Source organism: Cottoperca gobio, chromosome 15 (genome assembly GCF_900634415.1).
Source record: "Cottoperca gobio chromosome 15, fCotGob3.1, whole genome shotgun sequence".
Classification (NCBI taxonomy): Eukaryota; Metazoa; Chordata; class Actinopteri; order Perciformes; family Bovichtidae; genus Cottoperca; species Cottoperca gobio.
Window position 1 is genome coordinate 7,305,504 of NC_041369.1, and position 16,054 is coordinate 7,321,557.

The window sequence follows — 16,054 nt, forward strand, 5'->3', positions numbered from 1 at the left end:
CAAAGCCAGGTAACTTATGTTAAACTTCACGTCCTAAACTGCGTATATAATGCCGTACAGGCGTGAGGTTCCTCGGTGAACTTACCCCACTGATATCCACTGGTCGAGCTTCTCTTCGGTTAAACTTTAAGCCCGTCCTCTTGCCTTCTTCACCATGTTTTCCTTCACAACTGCGCCGCGCTTCTGGTCCAGGTGGGACTCGTCGAAACTTTTCTGTACCATTACTTTTCCACCGTCACCCAGCTAAACCAGTTTATTGTCACGCTTGAGGCATGTTGGCGAGAATGTTTGACGCAGACAGACGAAAGACTTGCCGTCGGACAATTTCGCTCCGCCTCGACTGCAGCTCCTCAGTTTGTTCACTTCTTCACAGCTCTGTGTCCACGTTTGTACTGAGGCAGCGAAACTGCACATCTGTTATCTGTGGACTCACTGCAGCTGAGTAACTGCTGCTACACGATGCAGCCAAGTGGCTCATTAACATGTTATCAGGCCTACCTACTCATGTGTAAGGTTATAACCCTTTATTATATTATTATTATTCTTCACACCCAGACAGGCCTCCCTGATTTAAACGTGCAACACAACTTTATTTAGTAATAGCTAATATATATATATATTGTTTCATTCTTTTAAATTAATTAAGATAAGAATATATAGCTACTGTCAAAAAAAGCGACCAAATGATACCACTTTCTAATGAGGCACCCTTTAAAAGGTTAATAAGCTAACTAATGTCTTTATCCTAGATTAATACATACTTTACGTATGCTTTTTAGATCAATTATTTGTTATTAATAATTAAAACGTGGGTGGCCAGGTTGTGAAGAATCATTAATAAAGCCACTACTGGATGACCAGGGGTTAAAGTGGGCATTGTCCGGGTGCCTCAGACCCTTAGGTGGGCCCAAAGGCTCCAAATTGGGGTCCTGCATCACCATGTCTGTGATTATTTTTGCAATAATGACCCGTTCGCTTAACTCTATCCCGCTTATTACACGGCTACTTAATAAAGAAATTAATAATTTGACACAAAATATGGATTTAAAAATAATTTTATTGAATTCAAAATAATTTTATTGAATTCAAAAAAAGTAATCTTACTGTGTTCGGGGATCAGAACTGTGTCCATAGCAGAAATAAAATAATGAGAGTAATCAAAACAAAGATGTGTAATAAGTGGCAATAACTTTGTGGTAGTTTGATTAATTGCACATTTGTGTGACAATGTGTACTACTAAAGCACAATATAAATTTAAATAAGTTAACTAATTTTGAGGTTCCTTCTTGTAGACAGTTTATGATAAGGCTGTCTTAATTTCAGTTTATATTTAGCTTACATGGTGCATATTCCTAAATACATTTTTGCTTCGTCAAATTACCACAAGCTAAACCTCTGCATACTAAATCTGTCAGTAGAAAGGGAAAGGCTTCTTCTGCAAACATGCTGACAACATTAATTTGTTTCTTTCTTTTCATGGTTCATTAACAATCTCTCTTGCACCATTTACAATGACGTCCACAGACTGTGAAATATCTTTGCTGTGGGGTTTAGTGAGAGGGCTCATCTGGAAAGCCTTGAAGTTAGAGGAAGGCCATCAGTATCTCCAAGATAGGAACTTGTAGCACAAGTTTTGTTAAAACCTGAAAGGAGAGAGAGAAAGACAGACCAAATACAGTGATTTTCCTTCAATAGTTGCACCACACTAGGACCTAAAATAACCTCAGCAGGATGAAATCTGATGACCTAAGAAAAGGAAGTGATGCAATGTTGCTGCTCAAGTGATGACTGGAAGACAATCCCTCATTGTTGCCTTCAGACACCACCCAAGGCAAACAGAGGAGCAAACAGAAACATCAAAAATAAATGTTCTTAGATAGTTGCTACACTGCATACCATAGGGCAGCATTCCCTGTTGGCTGTGCTCTTTTAAACCTCTAGCGTTACATGAACTTGGCCAATCACTGAATCATAGCAGGATCCCTCCCTCTTCTTAAAACTTCTCCAGGAATGTATGAATCAAACACACAAAGCGTAACTGATACGATTTGTGCGATAACACAGTCTCTATCGGAATGAACCGTTACTGTTGAAGGTGAACAAAGACGCAGTCTCCCTTGAGGTAAACGACAGAGTAGATTATATTATACCGATAACCGTATCCTTATGGAGGCCTTGTGGAATAAGTATGGTTTACTCAAAGTATTAAGAGATACAGTTAACGTTGTGTTTGACGAAGTCTTATACACCTGAGGTCAGAAGATTAATGACATTTTACTATAAACAGTACCTGTAATCAAAGGGCTGTGCTTCCATTATGCCACATAACAATAGGTACCCGAACAAAAAGGTGTGCGCTGACCTCCGCCAAGGCGATGCACTATCTCACGATGTTAACGAAAGTGAAAAATTATTTGTGTATCATTCCAAAATTAAATTGTTTTTTCCTTGGCCCTTGCTACACCCTTCCAAGTTTCATGAAATTCGGGCCTGTAGTTTTACTGTAATCCTGCTGAAAAACAAAACAAACGGAAAACATAACGTTCCTTGGCGGAGGTAAATATGAAGTTCCCATGTATCTGCTGGACTGAAGACAGAAGATAACGCACTGTTAGTAAAATATTAAATTCTGTGCTTCATTGTAGCTGGTCATGGGAATATAATCTCTAAACCTTTGGTGAATGAATGGTAACACAATGGAAGGAATATTGAATTCACAGCAATAGAAGAAACACAAGGATAACTGTGCCTGGGCAATAGCTTACCATTTAATGTTTTTATGGTGAACTTTAAAAGCCTACCTCCGATTGGAGGGTGGGGTTGGACATGTGTCGGCAGGACCTTTTTAACGTGGGCTCTCGCGTGCCTAAACAGGTGGCAAAAGGAATGGTTTTTAGACACACTAGCTGCATGGCTTCAGGGGTGGAAATATCAGTCGGTTGTACTTTGGACTGAAACATCTTGACAATTATTGCATACATTGCCATGAAAATGTGTACAGACACTCATGATCCCCAGAGGCTGATTCTTACTGACTTTGGTGATCCCCTTACCGTTCCACCACCATGAGGTTAACATTTGTGGTTTTGAAATGTAATGTCTCAACAAAAATTGGATGAATTGCCGACAAATGTGGTTCCCACATTCACGTCCCCCTGATGAATTAATCTGTTAATCCCCTGACTTTTCACCTAGCGCCATCATCAGGTTGAAGTTTTAAGTTGTCCAATCATTTGGTTTATGACTAAATGCCTGCAAAACTGGTGACGCTCCATCAGCCTCAGCTAGAGTTAGCATGCTAACAGGCTAAACTAAGACGATGGTAAACGCTATACCTGCTATCCACATGTTATCATTGTCTTTGTGAGCATATATTAGCATGTTGATGTTAGCATTTAGTACAGCCTCTACCATAGAGTAGGCTCTTACAGATTAACTCCACGTTTTAAGAATTTGTATTTTTGCTCAGTAGAACCATTTGAACAACTACATTTTAAGTACTTTTATTCTGCAGTAGGCTACAACCGCTCTTTTGTTCACCTAGGAAAGTATGTGGTCATCTTTTGTTTAGAACATGTCTCAAGGCTTTTGTCGTGCTGATAAGGAGGGAGCAGGAGGAGGAAGAGGAGTGGAAAACAAAGGAAGAAGGAAGAGCAGCAGCTGCAGAATCCATTTCTAGAAGCATCATTCGATGGAGCGAACAGGAAGTCTCGGCACTTAGCAAGGAGGCGAGATAATGCTTGCCTAGAGAGACGATGAAGGCGGGATTAGGAGGATGATGAATTAGCACAGTTACAAATGACTGCAAGTCACTACACTTGGACCGGACTATATGACTGTGGACTATGAATCATGTATGGACTATGAATCATGATTCATAGTCCATACATGCACACCTACTGTATCAGTGATCATAAAATCATACACTTCTTTGACATGATTTAAAAAGTAGAGGGGCATTTGGTTCTAATCTAATTTGGTTTTAGATTAGTAGTCAATATGTGAGGGACCACCCTTATCATCAGAGCAACAACAGGCTCCTCTATATTTGTCACTTTGAGAGGCCATGTCAAATTCCACAGATGATCCCACAGTTTGTGTCGCTAAGAGATGCTGGACACCTTTCAGCCCCTCTGTCATTTGATTTGATGGCAGTGATCACTCTACAGCTTTGTCAGAGGAGAGTGGGAGTGTCCGGCCTGACATAAACACACAGGTGAGACAATGTGGAATGTATAGGCACACATCAGCATGGAGGTGTGGATCGGTTTCAGGGTTGTGTTTAAACTAAGGAGCATTTGGGTAGGCAGTGCTTTAGTGAGTGACTCATACAAGCTTGATTCTTCTTCTTAATAATTAACATGATATAAGAGTTGCCCAATAGTGTGAGTGACATGTGGTCTTGCCTCGTCTTTGCAGTCTGCACTAGCTACTGAATTTGAAAACATAACGGACGTACAGAAACTCTCATATTTACTTGAAGAAATGCCCAAATGTGACATGATTACAGCAAAATGATCACTTGTCATGGCCTGAGGACATCCGGTGTAACCTGAGAAACACAACTTGTAGTTTATTGTTTGATTGTTGTTGTTGTTGTATATATCAGTCAACCTGGTTAGTAGGCCTATAATTACATTATTTGTTTTGTGAATCATTTAATAACGTTTTGCTATTATAACTGGCTGCTATATATGATTTTGTCATAATTCTGTAAATAGTTTTTATTTGATTTAATTTAACTTTTTTTTCTGATCATTTAGAATAATTATTTGCTCTTAAAACACTTAAATCACTTTGGCAATATTGTCCCTGTTACATTCATGCCAGAAAAGCATATTGAATTACGTAATAACAGTTGTTTGTTTTGAACGATAACTTATGACTCGCACATCACTACTAATACTCCACACAATGGGCGTGCTACTGAGCAGCAGGTGTGCATTTGTATCTGATTTGACTCTCATGTTTCTTGTTGACAGTGTTTGTGTATTCAGCAGTGCATTCTGTGTATCTGAAGGGTTACTACAGGATGTACTGAAAGATTTATGCCCTCTTTTAAAAAAAATCCTCGTCGGCCACATTTAGATTTTGTTTCTGGTGAATGTGCGTGCGTGTGTCTGTGCATGCTTGTGTGTCTGTCATCGTGTATGGCAGGTCGCTATAGGAGTGGCAGTGGCTGCTTACTGAAACAATTGACATCTGACTTTCAGTGAAATTAGACAGAAAATGTCACGAGGAGAGTATAGGAGAGAGAGAAAAGAGGCCTTTACTGACCTGTGAGATACACAACCAGTTCTGACCCCACCTCGGCTCTCTGTTGAAGACATTGTTTACAGTTTCATCCTTTCAAAGAGTACTTTTACACAGACTAGATGGAGAATAGCTGCCTATACATTGACATCATAATTGCTGCTTGACAATAAAAAAGATGAAGAACCTGGAACAGCAACTGTGCTTTACATTTTGCAGTGTTGCCTTCCTTCTATCACTTATTTTTTTCTTTCCAGTTCTATTGTATTGTATCCTGTTTGCACATCCTGCAGCTACACTTCTGTAAATACTGGAATGTGCCGCATTGAGTCAGGGGCACGTTTCAGGATAGACATCATATCCCTCCAATGCATCTCAGATGCAAAGACAACACAATGGCCAACGTTTTCCCTCGGGCTAAAGGGAGAGGGGGAGCAACTTATTTGAGAAAGGGATTGATACACACATCTGGATTGAATGATAGTTCATGTAGGAAAATGTGCGTGACATCATCGTGATGTCACGTGGATGAACCTCAGCTGCAGAATGAGCAGATCACTGGATGCAACAAGTGTACAAAGTAGGATATGGATTTATCAGAGTCACATTTCTGACCCTTGTTTGTCAGTTCCAAAGGGATTTTCCTTTCACAATCCAGTGACCTTTCAGTTGTTGCAGCACAAGAAGCTGCTGAACTACTAAACCGTGCCAAGTTAGCTTTAAGGGGTGCATGCTATAGACTTATACTTTTGTATAAAATGTGGTATGGGGTTCAGTTTTATAGCTGAGTTTTCTTTGTGCAGATACTCTCCTGGGATATGGTGGGATTTGCAAGATCCACAAGTATAACAGGTCAGAAGTATGATGTTACTGAGAGAGTGAGCTTAGTCAAACATCAAAATAAACTTAATAAAGTTGAAATAAAGTTATATTTTGTTCCACTGTTGCATTTAATCCACACTTGGCTGTACATAGCCACGTCTTCTAACCCAGCTCGAACACATCTCTGCTACAGATAACCTACAACTACAGACATAGAGCCTGAAAAACTGGTCACCCTCACAATCTTTGTCCCAACACATCTATAGATAGATAGAATCGGAGGGATGAAACCCTCTTTTTAAGGGTCACACATGCAGAGCACACAGCACACAGTGACATTTGTTCTCTGCTTTTAACCCACCCTAGTACCAGGAGTCTACTATTAGGAGCAGTGGGCAGCTAATGTACAGCGCCCGGGGAGCAATGGGAGTGAGGGGGGAAGGGGGATGTCCGGTGCCTTGCTCAAGGGCACCACGGCAGGGCAGTAGGTGAACTGGGACCTCTCCAAGTAGCAGTCACACTCCATTTTATTTAATTTCTATCAATCTTAAAGGATGATTGTGGAATCAAATTAAATAAATTCTCCATGGTTTTTAACAAATGATATGCATCATAAATGTGTAAATTATTTTCCGTTCCAGTCTTAAACCCAACACTAACATCACATTAAAAATGTCCTCAGTTTATTTGTTTTATACATGCAGGTATTGGAGGATAGTGTGTTCAGGTTGAACTGCATTGGACTCGCCCCAGTAATGACATTCAAACAGCGCCACTCCCTGGAGAGCCTACTAGCAGCATTTTATTCTTCTGAGATCATCCTGCCTGAGGCTGAAGTTTAGCAACCTACCAACATAACTTTGGCAGCTACTGTAACAATCATAGAGGCTAAGTAGAGCATAGATTAGTTTTTATTTAAAGACACATCCTCATAAAAATATGTCTGAGAACATTTGTATTTGTGCAGATTTTGGACAATCTGCTGATCTGCAGATCAAAAAGACTTGTGGCTCTGTGAGGAATGCAGACGCATATGTGGTCTAGCCAACTATGTGCACAGTTGAAGATTACAGTGAATCCCTTATAAGTAAATGTGTTGAGGAAGGCAATGCTGAAAAACAATGTCATTGTTTTTTTCCGCATTGAACACGTTGGAACAATTTTCTATTGGCGTCTTTGAGTTTCTAGAAAAGCGCTATACAAATCTAATGTATTATTATTATTATTATTATTATTATTATTATTATTATTATTATTATTATTATTATTATTATTATTATTATTATTATTATTGTAATAAATGTGCATGCATACTTAAGATAATAAACATGGGGGATTTGCCACAATGGGTTATATGTTCTTGTAGGAGTGAAAGGATTTGTTGGTATGTTGTACATATAGATTAATCGACCTGGAATTTGGACTTTTGTGTTAATGTTATTGACTAAATTCTTCAGTAGTTCACAATTGAAAGACACAATAACACATTGATAATACCTGGGCAAATATTATTGTTTTGCTTAAATGCATAACAATATAATTACAGTAGTCATTTTGTAACTATGGGCAGGCATAGTTGTCAGGACAAGAATTTAACTTTAATTCTGACCTCTGACTTTTTTGCGGACCAATAAAAAGATATCCTTCCCCGGGGGTGCAATGGACGTTATCTTATTAGTTCAAGTAGTCACTTTAAAGTGATACATTCCTTGGACATGCCAGAGACACAAACACTTCTCTAATCAGGGCATTATCATACTAAGAGATTTAAAAAATGCACTCAAGGAAAAAGCATTATCATTAATCCCTCGTTATGAGACGCTGTGCATGTTTCGAAGCTACAACGCTTCAAAGATATTTACCAGAGAAGAAGACTTTTAACCAATCACCACCTGCAGGAAGCAGGCCCCGCCCCCAGGCGGTGTCCCCGCGCAGAATCCTCAAAGATCGTGTATGTTTGCGAAGATAAATCACGTGATCGCGAGAAAAGGGATAGCTGAAATATCAATTATAAACTTCGTGCGATTTAAGATTTTTTTGTAGTGAAGTGAATCAATGTAACTTTCTATAACGCCCATACGATGGTTATAATTGGGAAAGCTGAGCGATTATGACATGATACTGTCACTGTACTCTGACATTTTGAGGGACAGTGGGAACTCCTCCTTTTTTCACCTCTCTGGTCCCATGCGTGCTCTGTTCCTTGCACAAGTTAGGATGCTAAATGTAAGCCTAAATGTATACATTTTTATCTAAATGTAAGTGTATACACAGCTATTGCCTGCTGTTTAACTATCCTGAAACTTAGTCAGCAGCACTGTTAACATGGCAGGAGTTATCCGGAGGCTCGACGAGGCTGTTGTCAACCGGATAGCAGCCGGAGAAGTTATCCAGCGTCCTGCCAACGCCGTCAAAGAATTGATTGAGAACTGGTAACAGACTAGCTAAAAGTTGACCTACATGATATAGTTGGTTTTGACAACGCAAACTAATGTTAGCTGTTTGACTTGTGGCTTAAATAACCTGCAGTGGGACCAAGAAAGGTGACAAAATACTGCAGGAGCCACCATTGTTTACATCACGTGTGTGGCAAAGCCGCTTATTATCCACACCTGTAACTTAGTAACAGTGATTCTGCCGACGAGATCATTCCGCTGAGCATGTACAATGTGTATAATAAATGACCGTCATTTGTATTTGTATGTCACAGTTTGGATGCCAAGTCCACCAACATTCAGGTGACGGTGAAAGACGGTGGACTGAAGCTCCTTCAGATTCAGGACAACGGCACTGGCATCAGGGTGGGTGTCCGGGTGAAGGGGGAGAAGAACCACACGCCTCTTTTTGGGTGGTTGTAAAAGTGTCTTTAAAATCAAAACTCATGCCTTAAATTCCTCATGCGATAGATTTTAACCAAAAAGTTAAGATTTCACAGAAACGACCTTTGGAAAAGATGTATCTTTATGGAAAAATTAGTTTATAGTACAAATATCTACCTATGAAATAAAAGCACTGAATGTAAAAGAAAAAGAAAAGTACAGAAAATGATTAAGGAGTAATATCACTTTTTTATTTTAAATAAAATGTGATCAATATTTACACTTTACCCTAAAAAAGTTTCAAGGGAATTCAAATAATTCTTCTTGGGGGAAAAAGTAAAAAGTAAGTAAAGTAAGTAAAGTAAGTGAAGGTAGATGAGGAAAGGAATAAAGGATTCTTCGTGTAGGTGAAAACATTTATTTTTATTAATTTGATTACTGTAAAACATTCAGCAACAACTATTTACATAAATACATACAATTATTCTTAGGGTTTCTTGGATGTTTAGTAAACATTTCAAACCAATCCAGTGAACAATAAGTAATTGGTGATGCTTAGAATACACAAACCTTCAAAACTTCACAACTAAAGTACTTGAGCAGGGCTATAGGATTTTGCAAGGTCCCTTGAATTTAATATAAAGTTATCACGGTAACATTTCAAGAACATCCATGAGATGAACTGGAAGGTCTTTGTGAGTTGGTATGGCATGAACCTCCATTAGTTTAGATGTAGTGTGTGTCACTGCCTTTTTAATTCTGTACTTTTCTCTGACCAAGCTCTCTGTTTTATTTCCGAGGCAGAGAGAAGATATGGAAATCGTTTGTGAGAGGTTTACCACCAGCAAACTCCAGACTTTTGAGGACCTCTCAACCATTGCTACGTATGGATTCAGAGGAGAGGTAAAGCTCTGGAGCATTATCAGCCTTCAGGTTATAAACATACATTAGTTTTGACTACGTCACGTTTGTTGCTGTCTGTTCTTCTCTGCAGGCCCTTGCTAGTGTAAGCCATGTTGCCCATGTGACCATAACGACTAAGACAGCTGATGCCAAGTGCGCCTATAGGTATGCTAACATTTTAAACCATGGTTCATAATGGATATTCAGGATGTCAGAGCTCTTGTGATGTATGGATTGTCTACAGAGCCAGCTACAGCGATGGCAAACTAAAAGGCCCTCCCAAACCATGTGCTGGCAACCAGGGAACACAGATTCTTGTGAGTTTGTGGAGCAAATCAACTAGAACAGAATGAAGTGTGCGGATGTTCAGAAACCTACAATAGTTTTCTCTCTCTGCAGTTGGAGGACCTCTTCTATAATGTGTCCACCAGGAGGAAAGCTTTAAAGAGCCCCAGTGATGAGTACTCCAGGATTGTAGAAGTGGTCAGCAGGTCTGTCGGCTTACTCCTTGTGATTCCTGCTCTTTTTATGAACACCATTGTGTTTTTGATGACTCTCATATTAACGTTATTTTAAAGGTACGCCATACACAATTCAGGAAAAGGTTTTTCTGTCAAAAAGGTGAGATGAGCGTTCATTTTCTTTTTCTTTTTATAATTTTTCTTGAAGAAAGAAAGTTGAACATGATTGGTTCTACAACCCCAAAAAAATATTTATTATCATTACATTTCTATGTATGCTTCTCTTGTGTGTATATGTTTGTGAAACTGTCTGATTTTCCAGCAAGGAGAGACTGTGGCGGATGTGAGGACTCTACCCAACGCATCTGTAGTGGATAATATTCGAGGAGTTTTTGGCAATGCAGTGAGCAGGTATTAATAAATATGCTTTGATGCTCTCTTTAGTTATGTGACCTCTTATATCACCAAAGCCGACTGCATGACCAGCTCTGTGGTATGTTCCCAGGGAGCTGATTGAAGTCGGCTGCGAGGATCAAAAGCTCGCTTATAAGATGAAGGGATACATCTCTAACGCAAATTACTCTGTGAAGAAATGCATCCTGGTCCTCTTCATCAACCGTACGTATCACAAAATGCGGATTGCCTGTGAAGAGGATTTATTCTTGTTAGCACTTTGTTGAACGGAGATTGTGATCTGCGATGTCTCAGATCGTCTGGTGGAGTCAAGCGCTTTGAAGAAAGCGATCGAGACAGTTTATGCTGCATACCTTCCCAAGAACACACACCCTTTTCTGTACCTCAGGTGACTTAACGTCTGTTTTCTACAATGCATTCTATAACGGTTGAATTAATTTGATATTCACCGAGACTTTCTAATCGCCGCAGCTTGGAGATCGCTCCACAGAACGTGGACGTGAATGTACATCCCACAAAACACGAGGTGCACTTCCTGCACGAAGACAGCGTCATTGAGAGCCTTCAGAAGCACGTCGAGAGCAAACTTCTGGGCTCCAACTCCTCGCGCACATATTTCACTCAGGTACGAAACTCTCTATCACAGCAGGAGAGATCTGATCTCTTGTCCTTCATTATGACAACATGTTATATCTCCGCCCAGAGATCATCTGTCACTTTTACAGTATGTCCATTAGGAGGTCTCCTTTTGTTTGTCCTTGGAGGCACAATGCTGCATGTCCGTTTGAGACATTTTTGCATTCTAGGAATTGAGGGTGGAGATGTTAACTGGTAAAACTCACGATCCTGTAAAGTATCAGATAAAACACAAACTAGAAATAATTTTGTTTGCTTACTGTAATAACGCTTTTATTCTTATGTCACTTATTCATTATTAAGCTAATGTATAATAACTGCATATCATCTTAATTACTAAAAATATAAGGTGACTAAAAACAACCATATTTTCAGTTTCGGCAACAAAAAGCCAGGCCGACTTTTAAAAGTTAGTGTTGAGCCCCGGTGAGGGTGTACGATGTCATCCACTGTGTGTTTGTGCAGACGTTGCTGCCAGGCCTGTCTGTCTCAGGTGGCAGCGAGGTCAAGACGTCCAGCGCTGCGGCAGAGTCCAGCGAGCGAGTCTACGCACATCAGATGGTGAGGACCGATTGTCGCTCGCAGAAGCTGGACGCCTTCCTCCAGCCGAAAGAGAAACCGCCCCCTGACCCCGAAGCGGCCGGTCCCAGCGGCAGGAATACTGCGACCAAAAGTGCCCGACCTGACGGCGTAGAGATGGAGGAGACGGATGATGCAGACATGCTGGAGGCCCTGGCTGCGCAGGAGGCAGAAGTGAACGAAGACGATGCTGACGGCGTTCAAAGGTGAAAAAAATGAATCATGCCAGTGGTACATTGGGTGGGTTTGTTAGGGTGTGCGTTCAGAAGAGGATTAACACTCTGTCAGTGCCATCATGAATCATCTGGATGCAATTCTCAAAAGAATGAGTTGAGTAAGAGAGCGGAAAGAAGAATAGAATAGTAAACATGTATCAACACTTGTGTATGACGTCATCTTCCTCCGGGCCAATCGGCAACAAATGTCACCTGCTGCTGTATTAGTGATTTAAAACAGATCCGTTTTTAAAGTGTTCAGTATTTTACATTTCAGTTTATTCAAACAAATTGTCATTAATCCAGTTTTCTGCAAAAAGGTCTTTCTACATCCAGTGGACACTCCCTGCTCAGGTGAGGAAAAGTCATCGAGCAGCTTAAGACACAGATATTTGTCAGCAAAAACTGGCTTAAGAGAGGGTGAATATTGGAGTAACATTTACCAGATGGCCAGAAAACACAACTCCAAATGAATACTAGTGTTGCTCCCTGTGTGCCGGATGTGTGAATTGGTAACTCTTTGATAACCGAGTCACTACAACTTAAAAAAATTATCAAATTGTGGATTTCTTCTGCCCCCATGTGGCGGAAAAAGTAATTCATGCAGCTCTAACTTGTCAAGTACTTGTTGCTTTTATTACGGCGGGACAAATAAATATGTGCCACCCATTAAGTGTGTGATTAACTGTGTTAACAACTTCACAGCCTGTTAACTGTTATCGGGAGTTCACTGCACGCTGGTGTGAGTTATGGTCTGGAGAGTGCACCTGTCTGTAAACATGCAGAGTGTATTGTTTGCTGGAGGTGTGACAGCATGTCGTGTGTGTGTTTTGAGCCAGGAAGCGACCCAGAAAAGAGCAGCACCAGCAGCAGGACGAAGAAGAAGAAGAAGAGGACATGACTGCTGCAGCCACGCCCAAGAGACGAGTCATAAAACTGTCCAGCATCAAAGAGCTCAGAACTGAGATCACTGAGAACACACACAAAGGTAAACAAAGAAACCTATTCCAGCTAAAGTCCAACTTGTCTTTCGCTCATCTCTAAATTTCCCAGTGATTTTATTTTACTCATCTCCATAACTAGGTTTTTGCAACCTGTCTCAAACCGTGCAGATTAGTGAATACACATTTGCACTTTTCTTTTCTCCAGGTCTTCAAGAAATGTTACAGAAGCACTCGTTTGTGGGCTGCGTCAACCCTCAGTGGACTCTGATCCAACATCACACCAAACTGTACCTGCTCAACACGACCAAACTCAGGTCAGAGCCACAGGAAACACTCACTGTTCTGTGAAAGGGATAGTTCAAACCTTTAACTATGGTTGTACCAGGTCCTTATCCACAGTAAGTGTATTACCTTCAGTACATGGTGGTCAGCACTGCCCACAGTTTGGAGAAAAATAATGTGTTTAGGTGAACTTCTCCTGTCTGCTTCTCTGTAGTAATACACTGACTGTTGATAAGTACCTCATGTAAGTTGTTTGATCCTGCTGCTTTATGTCTCATTTCACTTCTTTGTTTCTGCTGCAGCCAGGAGCTTTTCCAACAAATACTCATCTACGACTTTGGGAACTTCGGCGTACTAAGACTATCTGTAAGTAAAGCCTCGGTTGAGAATGATTAGTATACACTGTCCAGGTTATGGTTTTTTTATGGCGGTTTGTGCATTCAGACACCAGCTCCACTTTATGACTTGGCCATGTTGGCTCTGGACTCTGAGGAGAGCGGCTGGACAGACGAGGATGGTCCTAAAGAAGGCCTGGCTCAGTACATAGTGGACTTCCTAAAGAATAAACACGAGATGTTGGCGGACTACTTCTCCGTGGAGATAGACCAGGTGAGTTTGAACAGGGTGGTGTTTGTCTGTTGGGTTAGAGAAGTCTTCAAAATATTGTTGCTGCCAGTGTCTTTCTACGAAGCCCTGAGGGAAGTGAGAATTAAAGAAAACATCTGGTGATCCAGTTTCTAAGTCTGATCTAAAACAAAGTAACCCTTTTCATGTTTTAGCAGAACATCAGTCAGTCTTTTAAAAAAGAAAGTTAATTCATGCTGTAAAACTGAGCTTTGTGCAATGCAGGAAGGAAATCTAACGGGGCTGCCGTTGCTGCTTGATAAGTACACCCCAGTGATGGAGGGTCTCCCCATGTTCATCCTGCGCCTGGCCACGGAGGTGAGCTGCTCTCCTTATTTATGATGAGACTCTGAAAACACAAACCGTATCTAAAGGCTTTTGCTCGGCGGTGTTTTGCAGGTGAACTGGGACAATGAAAAGGAGTGCTTCAGAGACTTCAGTAAGGAGTGCAGCATGTTCTACTCCATCAGGAAGCAGTACATCATGGAGGCTGAGCCGGGAGAGGAGCAGGTGTGAAGGAACCCCAGACTCATGTTTAAAGCTATGCCAGAGCGCTGTACACCTTCTAAAGGGATAGTTCAGATTTTTAAAAGAGGGTTGTGTGAGATCTAGAGCCAGTCTATTACCTACAGTAGACGGCAGTCGACTCGCCCCCAGATTGGAGAAACACACGGAAACTAAGCAATGTACTAATGTGGACGGGGGCAGCAGCAAATTGTATTTTAGTCACCTAAAGTTTAAGTGTACGCTATATTTAGAATATCTTTACCTCTATACCTTGCCGTCAGACAGCCCTCTGACGCAGTTATCTATGCCCTTTTCAAAGCTACCAGACTCTATTGATAAAGTCATTTTACTTTAAAGAACACTGAAGTTGCTGCTCTACCGCTGCCTCATTAGTTAGTGTTGTGTGACTTTCGTGAAATCTGAACAAAGTCACACACTTACAAACTAACCGATCGAGGCAGCGGTACAACAGCAACTCCTGTGTTTTTGTCAATGGAGTCGGGTGTCTTTGAAGAGAGCAATATAACGGCTTCAGTGCCCCGTTGGAAAGGGGATGTCTGACGGCGAACATATTCTAAATATAGCAAACACTTTTTTTTTATGTAGCTAACATACATTGTGCTGCTGCTGCCCTCCACTGCAGTAGCAGCACAGTGCTTTGCCTGTCTGTCCTGCTTCACCAAACTGGAGAGTGCTGCTCGCCACCTATGGACGAGTAACCCGTACTTCAAACTATCCCTTTAACTTCCTTTGCTTTACAATAACATTAATGACAGAAGTGACGTTTGATGATGTGCTATGCTTGTTTCAGGATTCTGAAGTGAACTCGTGGCGTTGGAAAGTTGAGCACGTCATCTTCAAATCTTTCAGAACCCTCTTGAGTCCTTCGAAGAACTTCAGCGAGGACGGCACTGTGCTGCAGATCGCCAACTTACCCGATCTCTATAAAGTGTTTGAGAGGTGCTAAATCTGACCGTCAAATCAACCATACAATGCTGCTCTTTTATACTTGATGTAACATTTGTGCTGTAAATAAATACTTTGTATGAGACAAGGCTTCAGACGTCTGAGTGAAAAAACATATTCAATATTTAAAATGTGCCAAGGCCACACATGGGTTTCTAAAAGTAAGGGACATGCAGCCAGGAAAAATAGAATCTGGTCACAAGTCCCATAACAATACTGAAACAGTGCCAGCACATTAGCTGGACTCTTATTGCAGCTACATTTCCCCGTCAGTCTGAGACACGAGGGCAGTGTGGAGGAAATCACCACGGCAACTAATGTTTCCAATTACTTAACACATTTCAAAATTGAATTAAGGAAACCTGCTAAACTACTTCCATGTATTCCAGCCTCAGAATCTAACTTTAACCAAACTGAGATGAGAATATAATATTGAACACTGAATTTTAAATGGCCATGTCTTTTCCTACAGATTCAAAACTGCAACAAATAATTAACTCATACACAAACATGCACAGTTGTGTATGTATATACATGCATGTCCGCATGTGTAGGAAACCAAGGCTACAAATGTAACACCGATAACGATCCTGATTTGTAAAAGTAGTAAAACGCAAACCTGCATCAT

General features: G+C 40.8%; 1 protein-coding gene across 1 annotated transcript; it reads left to right on the forward strand.

Moving 5' to 3' along the window:
* The first annotated feature begins 8,079 nt into the window (after positions 1 to 8,079).
* mlh1 (mutL homolog 1, colon cancer, nonpolyposis type 2 (E. coli)) lies at positions 8,080 to 15,516 on the forward strand. Its single transcript, XM_029449841.1, has 20 exons — positions 8,080 to 8,302; positions 8,385 to 8,508; positions 8,787 to 8,877; positions 9,700 to 9,798; positions 9,890 to 9,963; positions 10,043 to 10,115; positions 10,198 to 10,289; positions 10,377 to 10,419; positions 10,582 to 10,670; positions 10,765 to 10,877; positions 10,968 to 11,061; positions 11,145 to 11,298; positions 11,775 to 12,094; positions 12,943 to 13,091; positions 13,253 to 13,361; positions 13,632 to 13,695; positions 13,774 to 13,938; positions 14,179 to 14,271; positions 14,353 to 14,463; positions 15,272 to 15,516. The coding sequence occupies exons 2-20, from the start codon at positions 8,402 to 8,404 to the stop codon at positions 15,425 to 15,427; spliced, it is 2,196 nt and encodes a 731-aa protein (XP_029305701.1). The 5' UTR covers positions 8,080 to 8,302; positions 8,385 to 8,401; the 3' UTR covers positions 15,428 to 15,516.
* Positions 15,517 to 16,054: the final 538 nt, after the last annotated feature.

Excerpts from the sequence above, each read along its gene's own strand:
- mlh1 (XM_029449841.1), top strand. The coding sequence starts at position 8,402 with ATGGCAGGAGTTATCCGGAGGCTCGACGAGGCTGTTGTCAACCGGATA. Across the intron at positions 10,671-10,764 it reads TTTGGCAATGCAGTGAGCAG|GGAGCTGATTGAAGTCGGCT; the intron begins GTATTAATAAAT and ends GTATGTTCCCAG. Across the intron at positions 13,362-13,631 it reads CTCAACACGACCAAACTCAG|CCAGGAGCTTTTCCAACAAA; the intron begins GTCAGAGCCACA and ends TTTCTGCTGCAG.